Source organism: Chenopodium album, chromosome 25 (assembly GCF_948465745.1).
Source record: "Chenopodium album chromosome 25, dcCheAlbu1.1, whole genome shotgun sequence".
Lineage (NCBI taxonomy): Eukaryota > Viridiplantae > Streptophyta > Magnoliopsida > Caryophyllales > Amaranthaceae > Chenopodium > Chenopodium album.
This window is the reverse complement of record NC_137858.1, coordinates 3,888,830-3,911,892: the sequence shown is the minus strand read 5'-3', so window position 1 is coordinate 3,911,892 and position 23,063 is coordinate 3,888,830. Positions and strand designations below refer to the sequence as shown.

Sequence of the window (23,063 nt, the reverse complement as noted above, 5' to 3'; positions counted from 1 at the left end):
CTCTCAAGAGCATTTTTTTGAACTACTAGTAAGGTTATGCATCAAGATGTTTCCCCAAGTTGCCAAAGGGCCTCAGAAGCCTACTTGGTGCCCAAAATCCTTTAATTCATGCCTTGGCCCACCCCTTGTTACCATGTCCTATGATGCCTTGCCTTGGCAAATCAGCCTTATTGCCTTAGCCACATGAAAAATCAAGACGCTGTCCTTAACTATCAAAAATAGACGTTTTGTAAGAATGAGATGTTTTTTTCTTTTCATGAATAAGAAAGGTAAAAGGAAATTTTCCTTACATTTACTTACCAACCCACTATGTAATCATACATGAGAATTTTATGTCAAATACTGCACTAACATCGACTAGTGACCAAGTGGGAGTAACAACTAACAAATCAGCAGCCACCTTAATAATTGGCTAGGCTCCAAAGTCTTATAAATCAACCAATAATGTGATTCGGAGTAGTACTATAAATACTCCATAATTCCTCCTAATATTCCTTGCACAAATATTCCAAAAACAAACATATACACAAACAAGAGTGAGTTCTCAAAAATGGCTAACGAACTCAACGTGCAAAACAATAACATGTACACTAACGGCTCACTAGACCACTCGAGCCACGAAGCGAAAGCGAAAGAGGAAGAGGAGAGCTATGCTTACGCCGCTCAAATTCTAAACTCTTGTGTTCTTCCCATGGTCTTGAACGCCACCATTGACTTGGGTGTGCTCAAGATCATCCAGGATGAGGCGTGCTCTAGCGGGCTATCACCCGCCGAGTTGGCATCCAAGATCAAGGCTACAAACCCTGAAGCTCCAACCATGTTAGATCGGATGTTGAGGGTCCTAGCCACTTACTCTGTAGTTAGTTGCACGGCCGTACCCACCACCGATGGTGGAGTCCAAAGGCGGTATGGTCCAGCGCCTGTGACTAAGTGCTTTGTGCCTGATCAAGATGGGGTGTCATTGGCACCTATGTTGAACTTAATTGTTGATAAGGTCTTCCTTCAAAGCTGGTCAGTTTTATTGCATAATGCATACTCTTTCTTAAAATATGCACGCTCTTCAATTTGCCTTATTTGCATGCACATTGTGTTTTGCCATAAATCAATTCCTTATTATTAGCATCTATTTATCGCTGAACATCTATAATTCTTATTTTTAAAGTAAAAAATTATACATGAAAATTTCATATGTATTTAAAAAGTGCATATTAACATGAATTTAATATCATCTACGAGTAATTTGATAATTTTAAATCTTATGAATTACAGTGTAGTTAAGGTCAATGTTTAGTCAAATCAAAATTTTATCAAAATAATTCAAATCAGATATTCAATTAGTTTTAACTAACACCAGTTGAGGTGACGCTTTAATCAGATTATATTCTAATAATTTGTTGATCCTAATTTGTTAGTTCTATAATTTTAATCAAAATGTTTTAACTTATGACACTATTTTTCACAATATTTCTTTAACAGTAGTCTTTTGAAATTTATAAATATACTTCTATATGCAAAATACAATGATGAAAGATTTTTGATATTTGTCTAGATAAATATATATCCTTTTTCAAAATATAATTTCTTTTAAGATAAATTATACTTTTAATGATTAAAAAATACATTAACAGACGTGAACAAATAAATGTGTCAATTAAGGAATCATCGAAAATACTGGGTAACACACTAAAAAACATGATGATTATGTGGACTCCTTTCAGCAAAAGATCCAAAGATAGTGGAGTGAGCAGGAAAGTGGAAAAATCCACCACAACACGCGTAGTAACCAATGAGGCAAATAGTACTACAAGTCAGTCAGCCTTCTTAATCATCTAACAAACATTCAAATCCACTAATTCGTACGAGTACACTATTAGTAGGAATAGTATTACACTGTTACACGACTGCCAAAGATAAGTCAATCATGTCGTCTACGAGTACGATAATACGATTGTTGTAGTTTTTCCAATCAAATAGACATAACCAACACGCTACCATCACTAAATTACTTTTAAATGACAAAAAACTATGCATGCAGTACATAGTTATTAAGCCCGTGCGTTGTCTGAATTGCTCACATCTGTCTCATGAGTTTGTTAAACAATGCTATTGCTTAGTCAAATTAAAAACATGTTATATGTAAATGACAAAACTTGCATAATGCTTTTGCATGCATACTTAATTAATTACCATTTTTGCTTTTCGCTTTTTGTTCATAATCCTTACGATTACATTTAACATTTTTTTTTCCCCTTAATTTATGTAGGAGTAAATTGAAAGAGGCGGTGTTAGAAGGAGGGATCCCATTCAACAAGGTACATGGAATGCATGCATTTGAATACCCAAGTGTGGATCCAAGGTTCAATGACATTTTCAACAAAGCAATGTATGATCAGACAACATATACCATCAAAAAAATACTTGAAAAGTACAAGGGTTTTCAAAACATCCAACAACTTGTTGATGTTGGTGGAGGTCTTGGCCATAGTATTAATGCCATTACATCTAAATATCCCTCTATCAAGGGTATCAACTTCGATTTGCCTCATGTTATCGAACACGCCCCTTCCCTACCTGGTACGGAAACCTAGTGCATTACCTTAACTTCTTTGTACGTTTATATTACTTCAATTAGGTTATTAATTAATCTATTTTTAGGGTATGCATATGATATGATCAATTGCCTCATTTTCTAATAATAATTTTTAATTTTCAGGTATAGAGCATGTTGGTGGAGATATGTTTGAAAGTGTTCCTAAGGGAGATGCTATCTTCATGAAGGTCAGTTATTAATTACTCGTGTAACATTCATTTGTTACATTAGGCTTTAATTATTTCCTATGGATAAATAAAAACTAAAATCTATGTTACAGTGGATCTTGCACGACTGGAGTGATGACCGTTGCCTAACGTTGTTGAAGAACTGCCACAAGGCCTTGCCGGACAATGGTAAGGTCATCGTCGTGGAGACAAACATCACGGATGAGCCAGAGACAACGGCCTTAGCAAGAGCCATTAGCCAGTTGGATGTAAGTATGATGACACAGAATCCAGGAGGAAAAGAGAGGACTAGGAGAGAGTTTGAGGCCCTGGCTAAGGCAACTGGATTTGCTGGTGTCAAGTTTGTTTGTTATGTCTCTAACTTTTGGGTTATGGAATTTTACAAATGATTGGAAATCTGATTGGAATTTGAAAATAAGAGTATAATATGAAGTATGTATGTATGCACTGCTAATTTATGCAATGAAATAATGGAAGTGTGTAAGTGTTTAAGGGAGGATCATTGTTTCTGTATAATTTAAGAGCATTTGTGTTTTTGTTAGTGATTCTCTAGTTCAAGGTTTTGTAATTGTGTCATGGGTTATTGGGTTAGTATAAGTGTATAACTTATCTAGCTCCGCCACTACTCGAGTGGTGCTCAATCTAGGTTGTATTTGTGTTCCCATGATGCATATGAATAAAATGACAAAGGCATGAAGTTGGTGAAAATATCTTTGTAAAATCATGATCCATTACTCAAGAAAATAGCATGGAATATTATTGGTATTATGTGATGCTCAAAGCAAAGGGTTTTAGAAGAATATAGGTACAGGATGAGTGTGTTGTTTGATCCGAGGGAGAGGGTAAATTACAAGAATTTACTTAATGTTAGAGGAATATGAGTACAAAAGAGTAGTAGGATTTTCCATTTTCAAATGCAAAAAAAAAATTGCATAATCTCTGTTCAACTCTTTTGGGCATACATCCCCCAAATTTCCTGCTAACTTTTCTTCTTGTTGATTTTCTTTTAGCTACTTCCAATTATTTCCTTGTATGTGTCCTTGATCTTCTGTAGCAAAGCTTCCCTGAAACATTAAATGATTGATTAATGTCATGCTTAACAGAAGATATAGGAGTGTTAATTTAATTGACTTAATCAGAAATATACCGGTCAGGCTTGAAGACTAAATTCCGGTATGCAAACCACTGCATAATATTAAATAAAGGAAAACACTCAATTAAGATCAAACATGATTTTAGTAGAATTATAACATTGTAATCATATGAAAGAAATTAGTACCCCGGTGTAACCAATGCCTACGAGCTCAAAAATGCCAGGGAACAAAGGAAGCCTGTCAATTGCCTGCAAAATAGCAAGTGATTTACCTATCTGTTAGTATGTTTCATAGCACAATGTTTCAATATTCCCTAAGAATGGAGTTAAACTTTTTTCATACCTTCATAGAAAAATGATGACTTAAAACATTAGTCTCAGTTAAAAAAAAAAAAAAAGGCTTAATAACAAATGGACTATACTAATACTCTGCCATCATGTTTTTAATACCCTAGTTAGTCATGAGTGCATCTAGTATCATTCAGTTTGAGTGAAATGTGCAACAACAGTTTACAGTCAACATTTAAGCATGTCGGCCTAATTTATAAATAGTCATAATAACATAACAAGTCATATGACTCGTATCTCAACATATATTAGCAAGTCACCTCTCAATCATATAACAAGTCACTGAAGATTAGTGATCGCACCAACAAAATACTTCGTATACACTATACAGGTTCAAGCCGTGCAACAAATCACTCTTTCGATAAATGAGTAGAGACAGAAATAACTCACAGAGATCATGCCAGCAGAACCCCAAAGAGCAACACCCCCAGCTACAGCTAGTGAGCTCACTGCATACTTGTCTTCGACTTTGTCCCACTGTAACAATTCATCCACCCATAAAATGTGTTGCAAATGTTACCATTACTTGTCTACTCGTAAAATCAACTTAGTTATATTTGAATTGAATAAAGGAGAATTAAAAAAATCATACAGCATTTTGGATAGTTTTCAAAAGCTCTGTTGTGTCAACTGCTGCAGGAACTTCTTCTTCAGCAGATGTTGTTGGGGTTACTGCTACTGGTGCTACTGCTGCTGCTGGGGCGTCCCCGGTCGCCATGGCAACAACATTCCTAGCAATCTTTCGGCCTATATTTACACCCAAAAATATTTCATTGATTCTTTGCATATTCTATGACACTTAATGTATGTAAAAAATTAAATCACAAAAGGTCAAATGCCTAAATTTTAGGCAGGACAAAAGTGTACATCTTGTTAATACTGTATTAAATAAGTGATCATTCTTATTCTCAAACATAAGGCACTTAATCATATAGGTTAGGTCAGATGCCTTAGTCCAAATAATGAATAGAACTCATGATCAACCATGTGTCATATACGTTTGTGCTTTCAATAAGTAGCTAGGCAAGGCAACCGGTTACCAATTGCTTAGATGCTAGCCGAACCTTAATCATTTTGGGACTAACGCTTTATTGTACCAATAGGTTGGATGCGTAAAAAGTCTTTTGATGCACAATTTTAACAATTATATCAAACTATGCAGGACACAAATAAAACAACTGACCATTATATACATCACACATGCTACTTACTAATAGAGTATGTACATATAATAATATAAGAACTTGTACAAAGTACTAAAATTGATTTAAAAAAAGAAAGGAGTGACATACAGTAAGAAGTAGTCTTGGAGATGCGGTTTTGGGATTGGAGAGGCAGCGGAGGGAGGGTAGGAAGGGATACGCATTGCGGCGAGGCGGAAGCCGATTGCCGATGAGTGGCCTTGGCGTCGACAAGGGCGGAGGAAGAAGAGAGTGAAAGTGCATTGGTTGTGGAGGTGGCCATTATTAACTAATTGTACACTCCTACACTTTGTAACTCACTAATTGAAATAAAAATGTTAAAATTTTATGTAATGTTAAGCCACACAAAGCAGTCCTAATAAGTGGGAAAATGTGGGAGGAAGAAAACAAATGAATATTAATAGTGTTGATTAAATTTCATCGGAAATCTAAAGTGTCTGGTGTTAAAAATTAGTGTTTGATGATTTTTGGAGTGAAAGGTGGAGATGCAATTTGTTTAGAATAGAAAGAATGGTAGAGAGCCACTCAAATGGCAAAGTAATCTGGATAATGCTGACATGGATTTTAGGATAGGAGGTTTATGGTGCATAATCTGGTAAGTAGTTTACAGATGGACACTTGGAATAAACACCTTTGTACATTTTGTGCTACACTAGCTCAATTAATGTCACCATCTATATAAGGTTTATGCTTTATGGTGGATTTTAGTGCTCACAAGTCACAACTTTGGTGGAAAATTCTCACGACTTCGAACCTCACCAACTACATATGTTTAAGAGTAGGAGGATTACCTTACCTCCCCTTTATTCTCAAGTGTTGACGTAGGGTCTTTCATCTCACCTTAAAAAATATTACCATAATTGAAATTTATTTTACGAAGTACTATATATCTCAATAGCTATGTGGACATAGGATTGGATTTTATACTCTTATCACTATTGTCTAATTAACATCTAACCTCTACTCTTGTGTCTAAACACTCTACTCACACGTCTACCATGACGACTAGAAGAAACAGCTACTACAACAACTAAATTTCTCCATATGTGACTTTAATATGTATAAATGGAGTTTATGTGACTTTAGTATGTATAAATGGAGGTTATGGGGCTAAATATATCTCACATATTTGCAATTTCAGTCGATTTTCCGCAGTGTCAAAGTGCATCCCTGTCTCGGACTGACAACATAAAATGTGTGATAATATTTCTTAAGCCACTACCAAATTTCTAAGGCCAACCCATGTGGTTAGTTGGGCCCTTTTGATCCAGGCCTATGTAGTATTTCTGTGCACTCTTAGATCGATTTGTTTAGTCTTTACGAGTTTATAGGTTTCGAAGCCCACTTCATATAGCATGAGAAATGTTTAAGATAGTCTTAGTTTTTCCTTAACTTCTAAACAAGAATCCTAGCAATTGGGTGAAATGGACATGATCACAACATCTCAATCACAATTCTCAATATAAAAAAAAAAAATTGTGAACTCTCACAATTATATATTCCCACTCAAATATATGATCCACAAATAAAGTATCACGTAAATACTCCTCACAATTAATTCGAAACACTCTTTCGATCAAAATTAAAAAAAATTTATGCGAACTCTTACACTCCTCACGATTGCACGAAATTATGTAAATTACGTTTGATCAATACGTCGAAATTTTTTAGAAACTAACCTAAACTCTTGATACCACAGTAAGGGCCATTTCACATTTACTTAATTTCAGTTCAGTTCAGCTCCAATCAGTTCAGTTCAGTTTAGCTCAGTTCAGTAAATGTGAACAGGCCCTAAATTAACAACAAAGTTCGTAATACTGTAATATTGATTGTCATCCTCATTCATAACAATTGGCCACATTACAATATTTATAAAGAAATAGAAATATAAAACCTAATATTCCTAAATATCCTAACTTTATAATATATCACAATATACAATATTTATCGTATCACAAAATATATCCCAATAATGTTACTTCAATTATCGTTCATCGCACAATATAAGTTACAGATTATATAGCTCTACGGCTCTACCAATAACAATTGCTTTAGATGTTAAAATGCTACCATCAAATAAAGCTTAACATTTGTTTGCACGAGCATCACAAATTCACAATGGGCAATATACTGTATTACCTTATATTCCGGAAAGTACTGTATAATTTTACATGCTTGATTAAAATAATACGAGTACATAGAAAACGGATACGTAGAAATGTACGCCATTTGGTGGGATGGAGAAGCTATGATAGGAAAATGGGACAAAATCAAGGTTAGTGATTACGAAATGAGAAGGACCTCACAATGCCTAAGGTTAAATAAAGGTGATAGATTGACTGCTCTATGGAAAACTCTAATTTTGTTAATTTCAATTATGTAAAAGACGATACTTTAGATAAAAGAAGAGAGGTCGCAGAAATTCTAGATTCGTAAAAGGTGAAAATGGTCCTAGGGTGTTGAGTTGTAGACATAGACATTGAACAACTAATTAACGAATTTCGAGGTGAATTATTTTGGGACTACTTTTATTTACAGTGAAAGATACTAACGATTTTTTTTTTTTTTTTTTTTTTTGTAATTTGGATTGTTTGCTACGGAGTACAAAAATAATTGGGCCTTTCGACCTTTCGTTGTAAATTAGCCGATGTAGTACATGCTTTTGTTTTTATATGTGAGTTGGCGTTAATTTTAGAGAAGTGACTGTGTAATTAATAACAGTTTAAAAAACCAATTAAGTAAAGATTCTTTTTGCAATAAACTTAAATGGTGAATAAATGGAGGTACTTCAAATACAATTAAAGAAAAATTGAATTAGATGGTAAGAAGTGTTACATGAACATTCATTGTGAAAATTCTAGTGAAGGATCGAAGGTTGGCGATAATTCAAGTACTAATCCTTAATTGACTAAATAAAACACAAATATGAATTTAATATTATAACCTCAAAATAGTATAGGATTGGGTTTGGACTTTGGAATTAGTTAACCCTAATTTATTTCAATTTTAATAAAAGGCTAGCCCTAATTTTCTCTATAGTCGATATAATTATATACTCCGCAACTTTCTTATTTATCATATTTCACCTATTTCATGATCACAGTTAGTTTTGTACTTCAATATCATATGGCAACTTTTAATTCAAGACAATTTCAAATGCTCACCGTTAGATTTTACCAACTTATACTCTTCGTGTAATGATATTTAGAGGTGTCAATTCGGATGATCGGATCGGGTCTGATAAGGTCGGGTCGGATCGGGTCAAATTTTAAAGCTAAGTCATGCTAAATTATTGTTTCCATGCGAGTCCAAATGTGAATTGAATATTTTTTTTATCGGGTTGGTTTCGAATCGGGTCGGGTGTGGTTTTGACACCCCTAATATTGATATTGTTACCACTTTTAATGTTTCAAAGTCAAAATTTCAATTATTGATACATTCATGAAAGAGAAGAAATAGTTGAGAGATCTCAATTATTTGTGAATACAAGTACAAAACTTTTAATGCTTACATCAGGATAATTATGAGAAGATTGTTCATGAGAAAAAAAAAAAAAAAAAAAAGTCAAAGGAGACATACAGTTCCTCATAGTTATCAATATCACTTATGAGCCTATGACAAATTAAACTCATTTTGAATATTATCAACTTAATTAATATATACTAGAACGAGACAATTTACAACAACTGACATGATCCTAAATCATACGTTTAGGTAGCTAGCTTATTGAAGACAAAAAATGAGATGATACTAGATTACTAGCTCAGATTAAATTCACCAATAATTTCTTTTGTTTGCTTGTTAAATTGATTTTTCTAACTAAAAGAAATTCTCACTTTCGTAAGATAAATTTGATTAAAAATTTAATAAATGCATATGATATTATTTCCACCACAATTTAGTTTTTTTTTTTTTTTTTTTTGAATTAGAGTTGTTTGACCCGTGGCTTTTATTCAATCTGGGGACTGGTATAGACAGAGCAGGGGATATAATTTAGAGCAATAAAGTCAACGGGTGGTACGTTTCCATGAACTCATGAATCAAGCGTGCGTTCATTGTCCTCCTAGGTAATTTTCTGGTATGTACGTACTGAATATCATCAGAATATGCCATGCTTCTTTGTACATTTGCTTCATTTATTGCTTTAATATACCGTATCACATCAATTTACTTTTCCTTATTTATAATACAGGAATTTTTTATACGAAGTATCTCGCAAATCATAATATCCCTTTATTAATTACAAGTAATTGATACTTCAGAGGGGTAGTATTTGTCGATCACCTGTAAGAGAAATCAGTACATAGTCACTATTAGTCGTATTGTCGATATCATCTTTTATCATATTATGTACAAGGTATTCATATTTACAAATTATAGCTTGTCATTTGACTTGTAGGGAATTGCATCAAGATCATCCAACTTGAGATAGTCATTTGATTGCACACTTAGCTTTTAGGAGAAATTATTCTTTGCAAATTGCTCTTTGCCATCTCTGGAACTATAAGAATGGCACTGAGGTGTAAAACGTTACACAATTCTTATGTAGTACTACCTCCGTTACATATTATTTGCAACGATTTGACATAAAGTAGAGAGGGAAAATGTCTAATCGTTGCAAATAATATGTAACGGAGGTAGTACTAGTCTAATTTAATACAAAGTATAGTCAAAATAAATTTGTAATGCATGAAAGTAAGATATGGAGCATCATAGAGTAGATGAAATGATCCTTTTTACAAACGAAGATATATTATTAATGAGATGACAAAGATCATATGATTCTCTATTTGTACAAAATCTTCTGACAAGAAGATTACCATATTAATTACATTATCATTTGTCATGTACTCTTTTAATTACATTGATATAAGATAAAGTAACTAGCCTTTTGAAAGATCATATGCACATGCAAGTAAAATAATCAGGATTATTATTAATCATAATAATAGAGATTTGAAAACCAAACTTTGAGAAGAGAAGATCATATAAAATGAAATGTTTGGGGACCTCCGAAAGGTTATTTTGGAGGTTTATAGTATGTCAATGGTCTCTTTTCTTGAGAAAGGATCAATGGTACCCACAGTTAAGGGTATCGAATCACTTGTAAGGGTGATTCAATGTGTGTTGTTACGCCCTAATCGCTATGTTTTCCTACCCCATTTACTTATTGATATAGGCACTCGGTGTCCTTTTCAACTCGTTAATATGTATGCTAGAACTTGTTTGTTCGTCGTCCTCCAATGCATTCTCCAAGTTCAAGAGAATGTGGAATACATAATCAGAAAGGTGTGTTCCTCATTGCATGCTCAAAGGATAATGGCAGATTTTTCAAACCAACAAGATCAATTGTGAAAGTACTTTAATTTAATGTATTCTCGTTGTAATAGAGGAGCTAATAGTGCTCTTAGTTTGTAATACCTTTATTTTATTTAATCCGTTGTAAAAAAAAAAAAAAAAAAAAAAAAAAAAAAAGAGAAGAGAAGACTCCCTAGAAAATGGAGTGTTTAATCTTGAAAGATGAGAATTAATTAGGACAAATATTCTCTAAATTTTACTGCGGTCAAGGTTGTAGTTTTGTAGAGATTACTAGAATTATGTCGGCTTTTATTTAGAGATGCTGTTTTTGTTGTTGCCAAGCGTTTGGGACTTTCTACAGCAAAACATCATTCCGTACCAATTACACTACTCCGTATATGACAGTATATGTACTGTAGAACAATAAATCTACACACTGTATTTGGATTTATAAAAGTCTATAGTGTATTAATTATATACATTTCGGTCTTTCAGGTGTACTGTAAAGTGCACTTGATGATATTTTTTGCTCATTTGATGATTAATGAAAGGTATTAAATCATCATATTATACAAAAATCTCTTGTAGTGGAAAAACAATACAAATCGACTAAATACAAAAGATCTAACCATCGAATGAACTAGAACATTCACACTTCTTAAGCAAATTGTTATGTTAGGTGAGTTATTTAACTAGCTACATTATTAAGAGACATCTGTGTTTTTACACCTTGATCATTATATACACAATTATCGCAAAAACCTCAGGTGATACTATTTCATCATTTTAAAACTGAAGTTTAAAGTTTAGCACTCATCAATTAACTTTAGTTCATCCTTCAAAAAAAAAAAAAATTATTTCAACTCAAAAATATTTTTTTCATGCTGTAAAAAAATAAAATAAAATAAAAAAGGGTAAAAAAAGGAGGGTTATAAATCTGACAAGACGTGGTGTGATTCACTGCAACATGCACATGGGGATGGCTGCTGTGTTTGTTTCTGAATCTCCCTCTTTCTGACATTTTTTTAAAATTATTTTCTCTCTCTTCTTCTTGTTTTCACTACTCCTTTGACTTGCAATCCCATCACAAACTTGCTTACCTTGACCCTTTTTATTTTGATTTTGACTCTCTTTCTTTTATTTATTTATAACGCTCCAAAATTTATCAAGATCAACATGCATGCATATGCATTACTCATTTTCTCCATCCCCTTTAATTATTTTGGGAATATGAAAACTTTACTTTATAAACAATTTTAGTACTACGGAGTACTGATTCTACTGAATACTTGAATAGTCATGTTGATAGACAATATATAGCTGGGTAAAAAAGATGACATTGTTAATGTTTAATAACACAAAAGTAACCCCTTAATCAGAGTTTGAAGGTACAGGACCTGTTTCTTAGCACAAGTATGGTAATTTTATGTGCATTCACATTTAAATATGTGTGTAATCCTTTTATGATTAAACTTTTTTCATTTGATTGATGTATCAATGCCTACACAACTGAATACAGTACACAAAGGAGTATGGACTATGGAGAATTCATAAGTCGATCACATAAAGTTGATGACAACTTTTATTAGCAACATTTTCCATATAGTCCATGTAAATGAATGATACCTTAGGGCTTGTTCTCACTTACTGAACTGAGGTGAACTAAATTAAACTGATTGGAGCTGGACTGAACTGAATATTTTATGAGAGAAGGAAATTAAGAATTGAACTGAAAATAAGCTAAAAAGAACAAACCCTTAATGTCTGTAGCATGATAGTAAAATTTTGATTATTTATAAGGAAAAAAAAGGATATAAATAAAGGCACGAGTCAACTCTGTCAATGAAAGCGTAACTATCTTACAAACTAAACTTAACTGTTATATTTTTACTACGGTACATAAGTATTATTATGCTGGTATTTATTTTCCATTCAAATTTAATTGTTACATTGCTAGTTAAATAGTTAATCTTTGACAAATGACAAGTAGCTCAAATACCTTAAGTTACAGTAAGTTAAATGGCCTTTCAAAACGACTCTGTCAAATGCACATGTACAAAGCAATGGTCCTCAAGAAGATGGACCATATGGGCTGAGCCAAGTGAATTACAAGTTGGGCTCAAAGCATTACACAAGCAAGTTCAACGTAAAATTAGTACGATTACTTACACAAAAGAAAAGGACTATACGATCTTGTAGGGTCAACACCAAAAAGAAGTGAAAATAAAAGTAAGAATAGAGGTCAAGGGAAAAGGCCAAAAAATTGAATCATTATAATCAGCTTTAATATTACGAGTATTTATTTATTTGTTTGTTTTGAATGTGAAATTATAATTTCCAAAAAATTGATGCCTTTTGAGGGAGACAAGCATGAGGACCATTCTAGAATGATGAAACTAGAAAAAAGGCTTTACTCTCAAAAGTCAATATAAAAAGAGATGCATCATTCCCTTTGTAATCATGAGATTAGAAGAGAAATCAAACCTTTTTGCAAATCTTAAATGGGTCCCTCTTAATCCATCTACACTATCTACAACAAATTAAGAGAAATTTTAAAATTATAAATAAATATCACAAGAAAAAAAAAGGGTATTTCCATTAAAACCTAAATTTTTAAGGTAAAGGAAAAAAAAAAAAAAAAACATCATTTACTTACTTAACATGGATGCTAAAGTGCTAAACTAACTATGTTCCAAAATAATCACACTAAAAGATAAAAAAGAATCACACTAAAAGATAAAAATGAATCACTTGACTAGTTTAGCTGAGGTTGATCAAGCTGAATATTTGATGCACTGCTCTGGCTACATCATCTGCTGTCCCTAGTTTACAATCATCTTCTATCTGCAATTTTTTGGGAAAAGAAAGAGATGTCAACCATATATTTTTCCAAATTCTGTTTAGTTATAAGCTAATATATCATTCGTAACCAAGTAAAATTTATAGCTAACGCGATATATTGCATTATAACCATGTTACTATGTACACCCAAGGGTAACACTACTATGTGTTCAGTTGTTCACTATCATTTTGCTAACAAGTCCGGCTAATTGGCTAATCGTTTAAAACACATACTCCGCCTTACGGTGTTGTTCGTCATACAATCTACTATACCATTATACATCTAAAGTTTGTAGCTAATATATCCTAATTTAATTCTTCTTTTTCACATAAAATCAAGGAAATTTTGACTTTTACCATAAAAAAAAATCAAAAAATTATTTTTTACCACCAAAACTTTTATTTTACCATCAAAAAAATTTCTAAAAGTTGTTTTTTACCACCAAACAGCAAGAAAACCGTTAAATTTAACGGCTTAAAAAAATTTCCTTCGAATTTCGTGCGCAAAATATGTTTTTCATGGGTTTAGGAGGGCACTTTGGCCCTATGGGTCCAATTTGAGGTCAAAATTGACAAAAAATAATCGAAAATGCCTCGTTTTGCGTGTTCACGCAAATCGAAGTTTTTTAAACACGCAAAACGAGGCATTTCCGATCATTTTTTGTATTCTGACCTCAAATTTTTATAGGACCAAAGTGCCCCCCAAAACCCCTAAAAAGCATGTGTTTGACACGAAAATCGAAGAATTTAAAAAATTCCATTAGGTTTTTGACGACAGGTGGTAAAAAAACAACTTTTAATTTTTATTTGGTGGTAAAATAAAAGTTTTAGAAGTTTTGGTGGTAAAAAACATTTTTTTGATTTTTTGTGGTGGTAAAAGTCAAAAAATCCTAAAATCAAACCAAACTAAACTAATTAAGTTCAGAGCACCATTCATTAGAATGACTAATTCTAAAAATATAGCACATCGTCAGGACATAGAATAAGACATAATATAGGACAGAAGATCTAAGCTAAGTATCTAAGCCATTCAATTTCAAACCAACATGCAGATAAATCTTCAAAAAGAATAACCATAACCATACATGATATATGTATTAATGTATATAAGGGCCACATACATGTATCACAAAAACAATCCAAAATTTTGATATTGTATAACAAAAAGACATACTAGTATTAAATTAAATGAGACAAATATAATATAATGTAATGTACGTACCTTAAGATTAAAAGAGTAGTGTACTAGGCTATGCAAAGAAGTAATGTTGAGATGAAGAACAGTGAGCCTTAATTCTTCAAAGGCAACAATTGCTTTAATGAGTTGACCTTGTCTTCTTTGACATTTGATCTTTAAGTTGACATGATTTTGAATTACAACCACTTCTATTTCTGCTATTCCTGTCTTCTTTTCTGCGCTGAATTCCTCATTAATTTTTCTTATACTTCCTTCTCCTGATTCCCCATTCCCATTCCCATTCCCTTTCCCGTCTTCCGGGGAATGGAATGAAGGTGATGCCATGAACATGTTACTATTATTGCTTAGATTGTTCAAATTAGAAGAGGATGAAGTAGAGGTTGGACTGACTGAAACGTCGCCATTTTCTTCAATTTGCCTCATTTTCTTTTGAGCTTGTAGAGATTGTAGCATTTGTTCCAATTCCTTTACAAAATCTATTGCTCCTCCTATAATTGATGCTTGGTCACCCTGCATTTTTTTTTAATTAAAAAAAAGGTCATAATTAATCAGTACAAATGTACAATTACAACTATTACTTCCATATATACTTGTACTCCATAACATCACAAATTGTTACACTCCATCCCATAAAAAGAAAACATATTTACACTAGTAACATGCTAGTAGTCTAGTTCCACTAATCTATCCCTATCTTTTATTAAATTTATTTGTAATCAAGAATCAATTTTTCATTTTCCTCTTTATCAATACGTAACCGCCTTATCAGACCGGAACCCCATCGATAATTTATAAGTACAAAGAAAGGTGAGTTAGACAAATTAAACAAGAAAATCATAATTCACAAAGATTGAATAACAAAACCCCCAAAACTAAAGAAAAACACACACACAAAAAAAAAGGAAAAAAAGATAAACTAACCCTTTGAACATAGGAGGGAGGCATGAGAGAACGAAGGGCATTAAGATGTTCATTCATCTGACGACGGCGGTTGCGCTCAACAGCAATGTGAGTCATTCTTTGAGTCTCAACCTCTTGTTTGTTCTTCGCCGGCCTCGTCGCTCTCTTCCTCTTCCTCTTCTCTTTCACCAGAGCCGCAGCCGGTGCAGTAGAGCATGTTTTCAACATTTGTGTTTTCTTAGTAGATCTACCATTACATTTCTCAACTTCTTCTCCAACAATTTCAGTTGTCTCAGATTTCACCCCAGGAGATTGTGACTGCTGTATGTCCATAATAATCATACCATCATTATTATTAATATCATTAACAACATGATTATGATTATTATGGAAGTGATTAGTAGTGGTAGTAACACAACTCTCAACTAGCTGATGTTGTAGTCTCAGGAGAAACTGGAAATTTGTTGGTTCAAAATGATGAATTAATGGTTGTTGTTGTTGTTCAACAGTTTGAAGCATTTGTAAAAATGGCATCTTATCTTCTAAACTTGGAAGATAAGTTGCACCACCTCCTTCTTCAGAATAGTAATTATATGGATCTTCATATTTCATACTTCCTACTGTTGTTGTTGTGCTGCTTATAAATTCCTCTAACCAATTACCCACTTCCATATCTTCTGCAATCAACTGCAAAAAAAATTAAAAAAAATAAAAATTGTAAGAAGAAATAAATAAGGGTGTCATAGAATGGAATTAATAGGGAATAAAAAAGAGCAGAGAATTTCCATATTCTAGGAAGATATAATAACAGTTACAATTAATAAGAAGCAATAAATGCAAAGGAATTAAGGAAGGTAAAAGAGGAGTAAATGCAACAAGGTCTACATCTATGAACTATGTTTGATATATGAACCAAGAAATGAAATGAAAAGGTGTAAAGTATATGAAATAAGTAAAAAAAATAGTACTAAAAAGAGCAAAAAGAGAAGAAATAATGGAGGAAAAAAACATACACAGGGATTAATGGGACCTTGGAGCTTCTCCATTATAGCCAAAGTTGTGGGTTTGGTGAACCTCCAAAGTACAATTTTGCAATAAATAACCAATCCTTTCTTTGATGATTAGTAATTTCTCTCTCTAACTTGAGTTTCTCTCTCTAAAAAAAAATTGGTTTTGGTATTTGGGGGTGCAGTGCTGTGGAGTGCAGAGGATGGTTATTTCTAGAAAAGCAACATATATTCTTGACTAGTATAATGCCATAATAATAAATGTTACCTTCCCAATATAGTATAAAGTTTCAGTATTATGTTATTTTAATTTTGCATAGGAAGTCTAAAGAAAAAAAGAAAAAAAAAGTTTATATTTTTATTATTCAGAATGAGTAAGAAAGAAAGAAGATGAAAATGGTGAAGAAGAGGAAGAAGATATATTTGGTGAAGAAAGAGAAAGAAAAAGAGAGAGAAGGAAGAAGAAGAAGAAGAAGAGAAAGGTAGAGTTGTCTGATCTGCAAAAAGAAGGTCCCCCCATTTAAACATTATTGGCGTGGCAGATTTGTCCACCACCGGGGACACTCCCTCTTGTGGGGACACCTCCTTTCTCTCTCTATACTCTAGGGCTTTTTCCTAGTCTCTCCATTACTAGTAATCGTTCTAATTTGGTCGACATCTAAACTTATGGCCGATATAAACAAGGTGAAAAGAACAAAGCCTAATTGTTACTCTCTCCGTCCTTAAATTACATTTCTCTTTAGAAATTTACAAGGGAATTAAGAAGAGAAGAATAAGACAAATAACAATAATTAGATAATACAATGGGAAGTACAAAGATATAATAGTTATTACTCATGACATGTCATCAATCCTTTGCATAAAAAAGGACCAATCACATGCTCCTAATTGAAAATTTATAACCAATCATATTCATTGTAATTTGGCACAAGGATTATGAGTGAGATTAGGTAAGGATGAGTGAGAAAGCATTAAATTTAAAACAAAAAAAGAGAGTTGATTTACTAAAAAAACTTACCAAAGATAGAAAGGAGGAATGTAATTTTGGAATACAAAAAATAGAAAGGAAGAATGTAATTTAGGGACGGAGGGAGTACCAAGTACGAGTACATTAACTAGAAATGAGTTCCAACTCCGTTTATGTACGGAATGTAAGTATGTAATAGCTGGCCTTGCATTTGATGAGCTTAATCTCTAATTGCGTGAAGATTGGATATCTTCTGTACTTTTCCATGAATATAGTTTCATTGTATTTTCTTTTGTGTTTTTGCTTTTACAGTAGTATTTGATTAATTTGTTATAGTTTCCTCCTTTGCCCAAATGCTCAGCAATTTGCTATTTTCTTGCTATAGTCCACTTTATCTACCAGGTGATGCATTACTCATACATCAGTTTCTCTATTTAGACCGTTCATAACCATATTCAAATAGATTTTGTATGTACATCTCTATTTCTAATGCAAATCATATCAACAATGCACCTCTATATAAAATGCTTGCTACATTTGCTTTATAAATATTATCGCTAAAGTTAGTTAAAGTAATACTATGTGCACAATATGAAAATCAAATCTTTACGATAAGATAAAGAAGAAATTTAAATTCATGACGTGATCTACAATGGAGTCTTAAATTCTAATGCATCAATCTATTGCAATAGGTTATTCCGGTAGTTAGGATCATATCTCAAATAAAAAGGGGAAAGATAAATTTGGACTTGAGAAAAGACTATTCATAGGAACGAACAAAAAATTCATCTATGTCTAAACCCTTGTGATTAGCATCAAGATGGCACAACATAGTCAAAAACAAATTAGGGTAAACTTTAAGTTAATATGAAACTAACAAATGTAGTGAAATAAATTAAACTCTTTCTAAAATTTCCTTTTGCATGCAATGTATTATCTTATATCAAGTGGAGTTTGGTTTTTGATATCAACAGCCAAAAACAGGAAAATTTCCTTGGATTAACATTAAAGGGTTGGATTTGAGTAGCAATTCATACCAATCAAATTTGCATGAACAAAGCTGCAAGTCACTATTTCTCAAATATTTTATCGATTTCAAAGTAATTGCAATAATTTGCTGTTTATACAATTTATATAAACTTAAATGTCACTTATTGCACTACATATATATAGAAACAGCTTATTGCAATATTTTTAAAAATTAAAGGATTCAAGTGATTTTGAACAGTAAAAGATGCCAATATACAGTGAATATCCATCAATTATTAGAACCCTTTTCATACAAAATTAGACTAGTACATCAATAATTTAACTTGAATTTGTTGCCATTCTTGGTAATAAGGGTGAAAAAAAGGGGTAAGAGCCAAAGAATACAAAAAACAAGCTAAGGAGTGGGCTTATATATTAATAAATTAAAGAAAAAAAAAATAGTAACAATGGATGTCGGAAGGGAAAATAAAAACAAGAAGAAGATGGGACCTTAAAACATTGGATTAATGAATGCCACGAATGAATGAAGAAGATAAATTGATAGATAAAATGTGAATAAACTCAAGACTAGTACTCGTTGAAGAAGAAGAAGAAAGACAAACATCTACTGTAAATAGAGTTTTGGCATGTTACTGTACACTTTCGTGTAGATCCCGATACTAGGTACAATCAAATCACTTGTACTTCCTTTTTTTAAAAAAAATAAAAAAAAATTTATATGAAATTTTAATTATTAGTGTTATTTTTTTTTAATTGAAAATAATTATTAGCACTCAATATTATTTCTATTTTACGAGTAGATCGTTTCAAATGGTATTGTTCTTAAAATTAATTATACTCTGTAGGATATTTTTTAATTTGTTTGAAAAAAATATTAAAAAGATTTAAATCCCAAAAATGCACATTAAGAAATAAGAACAAGCTCATTTGTGATAATTTATGATTAATATACATTAAAACAAAGCTCATAAGTAATACTCCATATAACAATTAATTAATGATGCACATTTTTTGAAAGGGAATTAATGATGTACATCTAAACCAAGCTCATATGTGATAATGTTTCTTTTCATACATTAGCATAGAACTATAGAAATAAAGTCTAAGTTTTAGTCAAATACTCATACATATATGAAGTAAAAGATTAGGCAAGACTCAATAAGAAATATCTAAATTCATATCAGTACAATTCATTACTTTGAATAACTGATAACTGAAGAGTGGATTTTTTTTTTTTTTTTTTTTTTTTTTTGAAAAGTATTTAAGATGATGAGACTTGCTTCCATACTCTTCTTAAAAATCTTCTTATCCAGGATTAATTTAATAAAGTCGGCCAAAGTTTGACCTTGACACCTTGTTATGCAATAGAATTATAGAACAAACAAGACCTCACACTAAGGGCATTGACCTTTAAGAAAGTCAACTAATAAAGAACTCTGACCAATAAACTTATAAAGAAAATTAGGGAAAACTGGTGTTAAATCAAATAATTTTTGGAACTATTACAGTGACAAACCCAAGCACTTTCAAAGCTCATCTTTTTTATGCCCGAAGTATCTCGACAGGAAAATCCATTATTATGAAAACTACTTTTCAAAGTAAAAGAAAAAAAGAAACAGGGAACAAATACAGAGTTTTGCCTTAAAATAATGTAAAAAATAAACCTTCCACCTCATATTCGATTTTGTTAGATTTTAAGCTTTTGACAATATTTGCTAATTGATCGGATAAGCTTTTAAGCTGTTGACAATAAGCAGTAATATTGGAGAAATTGCTAAGATGAAGCATGTTAATTGATTCTCAAGATAAACGGCCCTTGTATTTTTATTATCTTGAAAAATCTCTTTAATACGATCCCAAATTTCTTGAGCTGTCGATTTGCGAGACAAAATCGTTACAAGAAGGTCGGATGAGATTGTTCCATAAATCCACTGCTTTACAATTGCATCAAGACGTGTCCACAAAGAGTCCGAAACATCCGACGGACGAGACACAGTAGAGTCAATGTGATCTAACACATTGTAAGCACAGGCATGGTTCTCAAATAACTCCACCCAATTGGAGTATTGGACTTTCTCAAAGTCAAGAACAAGAGGAATTGCGTTTTTTATATTGCTCACTGCCAAAGTGGGGTGAAACTCCGACGTAGGTGGTGGCGGAGGTGGTGGAGGAGTGGGGACATCATCCTTGGCCATGATAATTCAATATGGCAGTGAACAAAAAATAAAAAAGAAAAGGAAAAAAAAATGGTAACCGAAATCTGCAAGAAACAGAGAACAAACAAAAGAAGTGCGGAAGCTTGATGAAGGCAAGGTCCCAAAAAAAAAAACCAATTAATTGGAAAAAAAATAATTTGAGATCTAAAACCTAAGCTGTGATACCATGTTAGATTTCGGGAAAACTCCTCAATCTGGAGTGTGTACCATTGATCAAATATATAGAGTTTACAACGCTAGGCCTAATTACGTTAGGAATCCTAGATACGATAAACATACAAAATATACATTTAATATATCCTAATCTGCGACAAATATTATCCTAAATATAATATCTATCAGATTTCATAATATCCACTCGACCACTCATACATGATTACTCAATTTGATTTACCTAACTCAAATCCAAACTAATACTCTGTATTAGAAACAGCATTACCCAATTTTGGCTCAAATCAAGCTTGACCCGTCAAAAAAAATACTATAAGTATAAGCTACGTTATAAAGATATAAAATTATATTAATTAATTTACCATAATAAACTACGTATTAATTAACAACAGAATCCCGTATAAATAATAACAAAAGACCCAAATATGACCTGACTTACTATAATCCATTTGCCACTTATGGCAGCAATCAACAAATTATGAAATGACCCAAACCGACAGAGAGACTCTAGGAATTCATTTGCCACTTATGGCAGCAATCAACAAATAATCAAATCAAAGATGACACAAGTAATAGCACTAATCAGTTAATCTATCCAATTCAAAAATGATTATAGCAATCTTGGATTCTGATAATAAAGCCTAATAAAGACAAATCTTTTCTAAAAGGACACAATTTCATTGATAAATTTGTTCTTTATCATAATTGCTCCAAAAACTCAGTTACTATCAACCGGCCACCCCACCAGTAACTGCTGCATGTTGCAGGAAACCACATACATTAGGCAGTATCAATGTCTTGTAAGACAGGTCTTAAATTTCTTCCACTCATCCCTTTCTTCTTGATAACTACTATCCCAATTTAAGCACCTCCTACTTCTTGAATTCAACTAAACCTTATTACCTCTTACACCCTAAAACTCGTCCCTATCACATTGGCAGTCAAAGTCGGTGAGCAAGTGTCCGCGTATGTTATCCGGCAGATGGATAATTTTTTGGTAGCATTAGTAAGATAATGACCTCAAAAACAAAGGTTACCAAAAAAAAAAAAAAAAAAAAAAAAAAAAAAAAAAGATGCCAAATTCTAGGCACTGTAACAAAGTTTTAAAAATACGTAGTATTATCTTGGAAACTAAAAGAATCTCATTTGTTCCTTTCATTCTCTAGAATATCAGCTAACCATAACTATGATACAATACGTTGTTGCTATGTGAGCTTCATGTAAGTAAATGAGTAAGAAATACAATCAAAATAATGGCATAAATTTTCTAGAAATGCAGAAAAAAGTACTCAGTAATAATTAGTCCTTCACTAGTTCCATAATTTAGGTCAGCCCAAAAGAGGATACTCTTAAATTTAAAGACTAGGTAGGTGGTGGGATGTTCATCAGAGGTCAAGGGGCATGTCCAAAGCCGATCTTTTTCAAGTCAGACAGGGGGCCAAGGGCTGATTATAAGAACTACTATTAGCTGCCCTACTAATGCAGGCAAGTATTTCTATTAGAGCTAATCTGCAAGAGTTTGAACTTTGGACCTACCATGGGAAGGGAAACACATTGTATATGTAAGAGATGTTTTTTTCCCTCTTTCCCCCATTTGTTTCATTGACAATGACACTAATATGTCTATCTACCACAGATAAATACAAGCGAGTAACAATACAACTAAAGCGTGATATTATAACACAAGTCAATTACGAAGTATATCTTGAAGAGAGAGAGAGAGAGAGAGGGGGGTAACATATCTTATCCTCTAACCAAGAAGTTGTGATTTCTGGTGTCTCCGTTGGGTTCTTATCCTCTTTCTTCTGGTTGAAAATCAGCATGGCCTAATGCTTTTGCTGTATAATGAACAACGACAAGAATGAGCTAATGTACGAAGAATTAGAATCAGCCCTTCAATAAGCACAGGCTTATCGAAATGGAGATATTACATCTCAATTTGCCAAGATAAGGACAGGAATGAGTGCTCTGAAGTACTAATTCAACTTCAATGCTAACATTTAGTGACAAAATATACAGGATTCCATTATTCAAACATAGATCATAAGACAAAT

At 32.5% G+C, this 23,063-nt stretch overlaps 3 protein-coding genes across 3 annotated transcripts; 1 reads left to right on the top strand and 2 right to left on the bottom strand.

The window, feature by feature from the left end:
- Window positions 1-456: 456 nt before the first annotated feature.
- LOC145615608 (O-methyltransferase 16-like) lies at window positions 457-3,274 on the top strand. Its single transcript, XM_081670680.1, has 4 exons — window positions 457-1,011; window positions 2,264-2,574; window positions 2,714-2,778; window positions 2,871-3,274. Exons 1-4 carry the CDS (start codon window positions 551-553, stop codon window positions 3,165-3,167), a joined length of 1,134 nt encoding a protein of 377 aa, XP_081526806.1. The 5' UTR covers window positions 457-550; the 3' UTR covers window positions 3,168-3,274.
- Window positions 3,275-3,522: 248 nt separating this feature from the next.
- Window positions 3,523-5,872, bottom strand: LOC145615609 (protein CURVATURE THYLAKOID 1B, chloroplastic-like). Its single transcript, XM_081670681.1, has 6 exons — window positions 5,512-5,872; window positions 4,812-4,966; window positions 4,610-4,696; window positions 4,058-4,120; window positions 3,926-3,963; window positions 3,523-3,842 (listed from the first exon to the last, which is right to left on the bottom strand). The coding sequence occupies exons 1-6, from the start codon at window positions 5,681-5,683 to the stop codon at window positions 3,785-3,787; spliced, it is 573 nt and encodes a 190-aa protein (XP_081526807.1). The 5' UTR covers window positions 5,684-5,872; the 3' UTR covers window positions 3,523-3,784.
- A 7,387-nt stretch (window positions 5,873-13,259) lies between these two features.
- LOC145613451 (transcription factor bHLH57-like) lies at window positions 13,260-17,188 on the bottom strand. The gene is made up of 4 exons (XM_081668556.1): window positions 16,672-17,188; window positions 15,680-16,345; window positions 14,783-15,268; window positions 13,260-13,563 (listed from the first exon to the last, which is right to left on the bottom strand). Exons 1-4 carry the CDS (start codon window positions 16,702-16,704, stop codon window positions 13,480-13,482), a joined length of 1,269 nt encoding a protein of 422 aa, XP_081524682.1. The 5' UTR covers window positions 16,705-17,188; the 3' UTR covers window positions 13,260-13,479.
- Window positions 17,189-23,063: the final 5,875 nt, after the last annotated feature.